The 9,285-nt window shown below is 41.4% G+C and overlaps 2 protein-coding genes across 2 annotated transcripts; one reads left to right on the top strand and one right to left on the bottom strand.

Annotated features, from left to right (window-relative positions):
* Positions 1-12: 12 nt before the first annotated feature.
* nelfe (negative elongation factor complex member E) lies at positions 13-4,952 on the top strand. The gene is made up of 11 exons (XM_063899024.1): positions 13-90; positions 371-456; positions 601-670; positions 1,022-1,167; positions 1,257-1,331; positions 1,655-1,689; positions 1,795-2,120; positions 2,231-2,375; positions 3,234-3,288; positions 4,455-4,557; positions 4,661-4,952. Exons 2-11 carry the CDS (start codon positions 382-384, stop codon positions 4,732-4,734), a joined length of 1,104 nt encoding a protein of 367 aa, XP_063755094.1. The 5' UTR covers positions 13-90; positions 371-381; the 3' UTR covers positions 4,735-4,952.
* Positions 4,725-9,245, bottom strand: LOC134874811 (zinc finger and BTB domain-containing protein 12-like). The gene is made up of 5 exons (XM_063899023.1): positions 9,010-9,245; positions 7,995-8,198; positions 7,699-7,893; positions 7,222-7,428; positions 4,725-6,938 (listed from the first exon to the last, which is right to left on the bottom strand). The coding sequence occupies exons 1-5, from the start codon at positions 9,091-9,093 to the stop codon at positions 5,832-5,834; spliced, it is 1,797 nt and encodes a 598-aa protein (XP_063755093.1). The 5' UTR covers positions 9,094-9,245; the 3' UTR covers positions 4,725-5,831.
* Between the last annotated feature and the right edge of the window lie 40 nt (positions 9,246-9,285).

Below are 9,285 nucleotides of genomic sequence, written 5' to 3' on the forward strand. Positions count from 1 at the left end.
GTTGCAAAAATAAAATTAAAAAAACGCACCGATCTGCTACGTCATATTTACGCGTCCGTGTTATTGTTAAGGAGCCACCGTTTGAATTTGGTGAGTGAATGAATTAAATAGAGCTTCTTACTTTATATATCAAATAGTTTCGAAAGACCACTTGTGCATTGATTTTTCTTAAAGAGTGACTTTTACGTTGTATGTGGTCTGACCTGGCTAACTACTTCTGTATTCTCTAATGCAAGTCGTTTTTTTGCGTGGTTTATTAGCTTAGCTACGCTAGCAGCTGTGCACGGGTCGTAATTAAAAATGTTAAAGCCTACTTCGTATAACAACAACTATATGTGTTCACCTGTTAATGTAGTCGTCTGTGTTTTAGCTGTTGTGGTCATGGTGGTGTTTCCGAGCTCACTGACGGAGGAAGAAGAGGCTCTGCAAAAGAAATATGCTAAATTAAAGAAAAAGGTAAATAAATGGAAACTGCTGTTACATTAGGAATGTATTATAAAAGGATCCCTATTAGCTAAATAATGAACCCCATTGAAAAAAGTAGGTTTTACAAACATATATATTTTTTAACATTAACTTCTTGTTTCCTTTTCTTTTCAGAAAAAGGCCCTGCTTGCTTTGAAGAAACAGAGTTCAACCAACCAGACAAACCAGAGTGGCTTAAAACGGAGTAAGTGCATTTTACTCCATTTCAAGTACTTCAGCCTTTTCTTTCGCTCTGCTAACTAAACTACACAATGTGTTTACTTACAACCAATTTGTTTATCTAGCAATCACTTCAATTTATACAATGTCACTTTATGATCTTATGTGCAAATATGTTCACAATAATTTAATAATACAATTAAAACACAGTAGGTACACGGAACAAGTAATGTAAATCATAAATGTTCCGACTATAAATACTAACAAGTAACTGGTTGACAAACTTTAAACACCTCCAGGCCCATTTGTATACTAATACCCACTCAATCAACCTTTTTTACGATATTCAGGCTTCTAACATTACACTTCATAACAGCTTTGTCAGACCAGCCTGTCGTTGACACGGCAACAGCCACAGAGCAAGCAAAGATGCTCATCAAGACGGGTGCCATCAGCGCCATCAAGTCAGAGAACAAGAACTCTGGGTTTAAACGCTCTCGAATGCTGGAAATAAAGCTCAAAGTAAGCTGTCATTTCATAGATGGTGTTGTTCACCTGTTTTCTTGCTTTGTTTGTTATTTTGTTTAATTGTCGCTCTCTATCTGCCTTAGGACCCTGAGAAAGGCCAAACTCCTGCTTTCTTACCTTTTCAAAGGAGTGTCTCTACAGATGAAGAACCACTTGAGGTATAGTTTATTTAAAACATACAAATGTGTCGATTTTTTGCACAAAAGGGGTATTCAATGTTTGTAGGTTTGTTTCTCAAATAGCATCACAACCTAAAATTACAAATATTATTCAAACTATGGTTTTCTCCTTAGAGGTAAATAGCTTATGTACAATGTCTGTCATTGGTGACTCCTTGTAGTAGAGTTAAAACAAGCCCATATGCCATACCATGAACATACCTTATACATTTGCACACTATAATGTCTAAAAAGCAACAAAGAGTTTGAGGGGAAAAAAGATACAGCTTATTCTGATGTTATCATATTTGTGCTTATCATAGGCTGGGAAAAGATCCAGGAGGCCACTGTATGAGAGGTAATGTCTCAAAAGCAACAATAAAAAAGCTAAACAACCTGTTTAATAAAAAGAAAGTGAACATATATGGGTGTAACATCACTTCCCCCTGTATGCCCCCCGCAGCTTTGTCAGCTCAAGAGACAGATTCCGGGACGAGGAGGAAGGAGGCAGCATGCCGCCCAGCCGTGAAATAGAAAGAGACGGAGAACGAGACCGGGAGCGGGAGCGAGAGAGAGAGCGAGATCGGGAACGGGAACGAGAGCTGGATAGAGAACGGGACAGAGAAAGAGAAAGGGACCGAGACCGGGAGAGAGAGAGAGACAGAGGTCGGGACAGGGAAAGGGAACGTGACAGAGAAAGAGAAAGGGACAGAAGCAGGGACAGAAGCAGAGACAGGGATCGAGAACATGACAGGGAACGAGACAGAGAAAGAGATGCACCGTTCAGACGTGAGTAACCGAGCAATAAGATAATCCATCCACAGGGAGCACAGATATCTCTACAAATACAACTTTCCAACTCTAATGTTAACCTCGGCCTCCCATGTTTTATTTTTCAGGGTCAGATTCATACCCAGAGCGGAGAGGGGTACGAAAGGGGAATACGGTGTATGTTTACGGCTCTGGGCTCGGAGAGGACAGCCTGCGCTCTTCCTTCTCTCAACATGGAAACATCATTGACCTCTCCATGGACAACCCACGCAAGTATGTAACCATTAAAGAACTGTGCACAGCATTTTCATCCCTACCTAATATACCTACGGTTGCAATCTCTACGGGTCTGTATGGATTTTTTTCTAAATGTACTTAGAGTTTGCTGTTGATGAAGTTATCCTACACATTTGAGTCAAAGTTGTGTTAAGCATTATTGAATGGTTGTGTTTCCTCAAAATACTAGTCTTAACATGTTATGTGTACATTGTGGCAGGTTTCTGAAAGATAAAAAGGCAGCTAGCCTAAACACACAAATTTAATTTAGGTTACAGGTGTCATTAACTTTTTATGCACAACTTAAACTTCATCGAACCGTTAATCGTCCAAAAGAGAGAACATTTACATTCTGCATTAGTGTCAGGACCAGTGGGCTGCCATATGTACGGCGCCCGGGGAGCAGTGTAGGATATGGTGCCTTGCTCAGGGACAACTCAGTAGCACTTAGTATTTTGGAGAGTTGAACCGGTGGCTTTCCGGTTCCCAAGCCAAGTCCCTACAGACCTTGCACCACCACCCTAAAAACTCAGAGAATTAAAAATAATTCTCAATAAAAAGTGTTTATTCATGCAAGTTAGGCATGACTAAATGTTATCTTTCATCCCATGTTTACATAGTTCCATCAGTTGATAATCCTTTCTCTGCTTTCATGCCATAATATTATACACTGCCTTCATCAGTCCACAGTGGAGGAGATCCTGAAATGATCACAACAATGTACTGAATCAAAAACACAATTTGAGTTGAATCTCCACAACCCTAATACACTCTAACTACACTGTATAACTTCTCTTGTTACAGTTTTGTTCAACAACCAGAAGTGATTTATTTTTCTTGCTTTTCTCTTTCCAGTTGTGCATTTATCACTTTTGAGAAGATGGAGTCTGCAGACCAGGCTGTAACTGAGGTTGGTGTTCTATCTGTGAAAATGTCGTAATTAAATGCAGCAACCGTTTTCTATGACAATGTTGTGGGCCATGTTAGGGCTGCACGATTATGGCCAAAATGATAATCACGATTATTTTAATCAATATTGAGATCCCGATTAATTATCACGATTATTTGTTAAATTTTAACCAAAACATTTTTTATTGACACAAAGGCTCATTATTACTGCTTTCACATCCAGGTGCTACATTCCTGCTAATGTACACATTTGTGCATCAAAATAAAATAGGTCTATATCTCGTCCACACTACTGCGTTTTCGTTTTAATCCGGAGTTTTAAAACGAAAACGTGACCATTCACGCATACTGGGCATGCGCGTGCCGGTTGCAGCTGCAGCGTTATAAAATGCAGAATTTACCTGCACAACAACTGCTACCACAGACCACAAGGTAAACAGCGCTTTTACTTCGTTATCCATGTTTACCACTGGTAGTCAAGGCTGATCCGACCCGACTCGATACCCAGCTGATTTGAATTTTTCCGGGTAAGGAAGGGTCACATGGTAGGAGCGTGACGAATAAGAGAAGGATACTCGTGATCGATAAGACCCAATCAGAAAGCGCTCATGGGTGCCTACGTTAGCGTTTCCAAAAGTCTGCGTTTCTGCCTGTCCACACTAATCAGCAGCCCCGGGGCCAGCAGCGTTTCCAAAAGCCTCCGCTTTAAAACGAAAACCCAGTATTGTGTATTGTATTGTATACGAGGCTTGTTTTCTCCATCACTCGCTAGAAGCGCTAGATTGGCTTTGGAAAGAAACGTTGATACTGAGCGTTCTATGAACCGGATGACACATCTAAAATATCGCTCGATCACGCGATTTTGATCGTGGGAAGCCAAAAACGTGATCGTGATTCAAATTCGATTAATTGTGCAGCCATAGGCCATGCATTTCTTTTTAAGGGGATACAAGTATGTATTTGACAGTTTAGGCGTGATATTTTTGAGATGGCTACGTTAAGCAAAGAACATCCATACAAATGTAGTCTGTTGTTGAAGACGGCAGATACTGAAGGCATGATAAATTGGTATGACGTCATCACTAGTAGTGGGAATTCCCTGCTCATGAAGACTGTATACAAAGCAGGCGGCCCCTCTAAACTAACCATGCTGTATTTATCTCACAGTTGAATGGAGCCACAGTGGGAGACGTTCACGTCAAAGTGAGCATCGCCAGGAAGCAGCCTATGCTGGACGCTGCCACAGGCAAATCTGTCTGGGCTTCACTGGGTAAACATGGCGCTCTTACACTTTATTTATTCGTTCAGAAGCCCTGTGTATCTGCACAGCTGTGGGTTAACCTCCAACAATTGTCTTTTTTTTTCTTTCACAGCTGTGCAGAACAGCACTAAAGGCTCCTACAGGGACAAGAGGAATCAAGTGGTGTACAGTGAAGATTTCCTGTGATGAAAAAAAAGTATTTTTTATTTTTGGATTATAGCTTTTGAATGTTATTTTGAATGACATCAGCCAGTTGAGCTTCTGTGTTGCAGCATAAATACAATATAATCTGTTGTCTCTTTGAATAAATAATTTGTCATGGTTGGTATGTAATGCTTTTTGGCTCATGAAACTAGAGATGCAGTTTGGAGCACAATAACAAATAAAATGCTTTGTTACCTTGAGTGAGATTTCCATGATCCTTGTATCAAAACTCAGTGAGTAAGCAGCAAAAACCAATTGTGAGAGATGTATGTATGCATTTACATGTGTAGTAACTAGTAACAGATTTATTTGATACCAACTTTTCAACATCGAAAGGGTCGGGAGTTAAGCAACTTTATGGGTAACTATTTATTCTGAATGTTTTAACACAACACCCCAAACAGGTGTATCAACATTTACAGGAGAACAAGGGAGGTGTCCCTCTGCCAGCACCACATCTGGGTGGGTAGACTAATGTTGTGCCATTGAATGATTTTTATATGTAATTTAGAGGAAATTGTCCAAATAATTTTATTGATGCTGGTTTACATCATATTTTCTTTGAAATGTGTTCAGTCATTTTATTGAACATGTTTTAAACATGTTTCATTTTTGTTTTCACAGTCTGACATTTTATAGGTGCATCTCTGTCAGTTGCCAGCTGTTGTTTAAGAAGGGACAGTTCACCCATAATTGGTTTGGTAAAAGAAGACAGTGCTTTCATAAAACTGCTCACAACAAGGTCTGTAAATGATCTTGACTAAAGATCATTCAAGAGAAATTGCTGTTGAGACTCTAAAACTATCTTTTTTTGGGTTGGAGCACCACAAACAGCAGGATAATGGAACAGGAAAGCCATCCTGTTCCATTATTCGAGAGAAAGAAGACATCTCTACAGCAAAATAACCTAGACTGATAAATAGCACTGCAAGTGAGAAGAAAAATGGGAATTCTATCCTTAGGGGTTAACTGTTCCTTCAATATCTACAAACAGGCCAACCTCCCCACTGAACTTGTTGCTCTGCAAAATGTTACTGCAGTAGGCAACCATGTAGCTTTTAGATGTCTAGACAATTCTTTCACATCTTTAATGACATTTGTTCAGTAACTAGGCACTCCTGCTCTTCCTCTCGTATTGTTCCACCAGCTCTCTCCCTCTCCTCTTGCTCATGTAGAGAGTTCTGCCCTGTTGTTTTTCCGTGTTGCTCTTTCAGGTGGCGTCTTAAGGCAGGCTTGTGTGCAAAGCGGGCGTGGCAGTACGCACAGCGGTGTGGCCGCTCGCCGCTGTGGAGGTTCATGTGGTCTATCAGTGTGGATTTTTGGGTGAAAGTCTTATAGCACAGGGGGCACTGGTGAGTTTTGCCGCTACCTCGGTGCACGGCCATGTGCCGGGTAAGGTTGGCAGAGTGGTGGAAGTGTTTGCCGCAGCAGGGGCAGGCATAGAGCAGGTGAGTGGTGCGGGAATGGAAGGCTAGGGAGTGGGCGGAGGGGAATGTGATGCCACAGTGCTCGCAGATCACAGGCCCAGATACACTGGACGTGGATCCCACCACCGCGACAGACTCATCCCCTCCCTTGTTTGTCCCGACAGTTGTCAGCCCTGAACTTCCCTCACCGGCACCACTAGACTCCTCCAGGGCATACTGGGTCAAACTGTTGCCGCCCATTGGTGAGACCCTTTCCCCCTTAACGTCGCCGATGCTGTAGTCTAACTGTGGGGGTTCAACGGAGATGACGTTTCCTGACTTAAGCCCTTCTTGGTTGTAGTCCATGCTCATAATATCTCCCATTCCTGCAGTTGCTAGGTACCACAAATCCTGGTTGTGACCCATGTTTGGAAGTCTTTTCTCCTGTGATGACACCCACCTTCTCTTCCTAAAACCCCTGCCTCTCCCTCTACCCCGCCCATTTTTAGGTTCAGAAAGCCTGCGTCTGAAAGCGCGGAGCCCCTCAGCTGAAAGTCCCCCAGTGCTGAGATCATCTTCTGTTGGATTTAGCTCATATTCACCGCCCTCTCCAATCACGACACCTTCAGTCTCTGGGTAACAAGTATCCTGTGTTCCTTCAGAGGGATCTCCCCTCTCCTCCTCCAGGTCTCTGTTCATCTGATCCTCTTCTGAGATGTACACTCTGAACATATCATAGTCTTCCTGTCGGGCCTCTTCCTCCTCAGCTGGTGCACCAACCTGTAACAGAGAATGAAGACTAAATATGGAGTGTAGTGCTTTAGAAGAAATGAAATATACCACTCAAAATTCCCCAGAGATGTTTAAAATTGCCTGTTCTGTCTAACCTACAGTCCAAAAGTCTGATATAGTCATTAACACTCAACATAATCACAATTATAGAATACAAAAAAAATAGAAATTCATCTCTATATAAGCTCGACATCACAACTCTGGATTTGTACATTTTATTGCAAATAAAACAAACAGTACACTGGTCCTAGGTTTTCTATTGCACACAAACCTTTATGCATGGCTCGTCCAAATTGGGACTGCCATGGTAGTGTTGACTGCTTCCCTGGGCAGACATGTCTCCGCTGTTCTCCTCCACTGAGCGCACAACAGGACTATGTGGATGCAAAGGGGAGGGTTGGCTGGTAGGAGGAGATGCAACAGAATGAACGCTTCCGCTGACAATTAAAGGGTGAGTCTGGCCCTTCTCTGAAGTCATCTAGAGGAACAGAAAAAAATTATGCTATTGCTAAAAACTAAACAAAACTGCATTAATACAAGCTATGGAAATGCTTAGAATAAGTTAGTGTGTGTACAAAATGTAGAACTGAAAATCATCCGTCATCGCAACACACAAGAACTCAGATATTACATATGCATTTTGAATAACAGTTAAGTCTCTCACATTTGTTACATTGAATAACAGGAAAAGTCAAAGACACAGAAAACACTAAACAACATGTGTATCAACTTGTTCCGAATAACTGACCTTTGCTGGACCAGGGTTTTTTAGCTGCACATACTTCTTGAGGGCTCCTCGGCAGCGCTCCACTATATGCTCCATCTGTAGGTAACTGGCAGCCGTCAAGTAGTTGACAATCTCCTCTGGGTTAAACTCTAGAAGGCCAGTGTAACAAGACTGAAGCAGATCACACACCACTGTGGAGCTGTACAGCATTGACACCTAGGTACAAATTTGAAACAAATAACATAAATAAGCACTTTGACAAGAGACACAACAACAGAGTTGTCAGGAGGACATTGTGTTTGTTAAAATGTGCGTACCTGGAGCTTAGGGGAGGGGTTGAGGAGGAACTGGTCCCTTAGAAAAGGCGAGCAAGCAGCCAGGACAACTTTATGGCCCCTGAAGATCTGGTTGTCGCTGGCCACAATAGTGATGTCACAGAAGTGCTGGCGGGCCCTCAGTGTGTTCAGGTGCTTAAGGGTCGTGTCCCCATGGCCCGGTAAGCGGAAACATAGCATCTCCATCTTGTCAGACGAGAATTGGGGAAACATTCTTGTAAATTAACGGATATATCAGCATGTTTGTTTACAAAGATAACACAATTTGTGGATTAAATTTGACAAAAGTGAATCACAAACTAATCTATGTAATTCCACAACAAGATGTTTTAATAGACAAATATTATACAGTTGTTTATTACCACTTTAGATGGCATTTATAATTTAAACTTACTGCTATGTGTGAGTGACATGAATTGTATGACATTTTTTAAAATGTAATAGTTATTCATAGATAATGGTCCTTTACCTCAGGTTGAACCGTAACATTAAAGAGGACTGTATCGCTTGTAATGCAGCTGTAATACCAAGTAAAGTCAAATTGTTAGCTCTATTACTTACCTTTTACTTGATATACTATATATGTTATCGTGCTAAATTCAATTTAAAGCCTAACTTGTAGTATATGGGATCTACTCTCACGTCACTTCATCCTTATGTTAATGAAAAATCGACAGCTTAAACGTGATAAAGCTAAGAGAAGTGGGCTTGAGGAAAGCTATAAATACCAGCATTACATGAGTTAGAAGAATACTGGGGATTATAATAAAATTAGGCTATTTAGACCGCTATTTAGACCGCTACTTAGACCGCTATTTAGACCGTTATTTAAACCGCTATTTAGGCCGCCAGAGGTTGAATTCCATAACGATTGTTTTTATCCTTTTCTGCTGGCTTCAACGTTAGCTTTAAGCTAGCTTGCTCTATCTCTGCTAATAACCAATGACAGGAACACACAGACGATCCACAGTTATCTTGAAACTTTGTCCTTACTCACCTTGCCTTTTTCTTTTGTTAATTGTCTTCTGGCTTTTCTTAAAAACACACTGTTTTCTTCATCCCTGCTGCCACTAGCTAACATTACTACCTCGATTTCTGTTTACTTTTTGGCCTCTCTTTTAGAGGAAGCTCATCTTGAACACCCTGATTCCTGGTCAAAACTGACCAGGAATCAGTTTCCATGGAACGCCTTCTCCTTGCGACAAGGTTTCATCAGATAACGCTCACTGATTTCTGATCAGGTATTTGGAAATGATTGAGGGGGGGGGGGGGG

Source organism: Eleginops maclovinus, chromosome 13 (genome assembly GCF_036324505.1).
Source record: "Eleginops maclovinus isolate JMC-PN-2008 ecotype Puerto Natales chromosome 13, JC_Emac_rtc_rv5, whole genome shotgun sequence".
Lineage (NCBI taxonomy): Eukaryota > Metazoa > Chordata > Actinopteri > Perciformes > Eleginopidae > Eleginops > Eleginops maclovinus.

Excerpts from the sequence above, each read along its gene's own strand:
- nelfe (XM_063899024.1), top strand. The coding sequence starts at position 382 with ATGGTGGTGTTTCCGAGCTCACTGACGGAGGAAGAAGAGGCTCTGCAA. Across the intron at positions 457-600 it reads ATGCTAAATTAAAGAAAAAG|AAAAAGGCCCTGCTTGCTTT; the intron begins GTAAATAAATGG and ends TTTTCTTTTCAG. Across the intron at positions 2,376-3,233 it reads TCCATGGACAACCCACGCAA|TTGTGCATTTATCACTTTTG; the intron begins GTATGTAACCAT and ends TTCTCTTTCCAG.
- LOC134874811 (XM_063899023.1), bottom strand. The coding sequence starts at position 9,093 with ATGTTAGCTAGTGGCAGCAGGGATGAAGAAAACAGTGTGTTTTTAAGA. Across the intron at positions 8,199-9,009 it reads TAACAAAAGAAAAAGGCAAG|ATGGAGATGCTATGTTTCCG; the intron begins GTGAGTAAGGAC and ends TCGTCTGACAAG. Across the intron at positions 7,429-7,698 it reads AAAACCCTGGTCCAGCAAAG|ATGACTTCAGAGAAGGGCCA; the intron begins GTCAGTTATTCG and ends CTGTTCCTCTAG.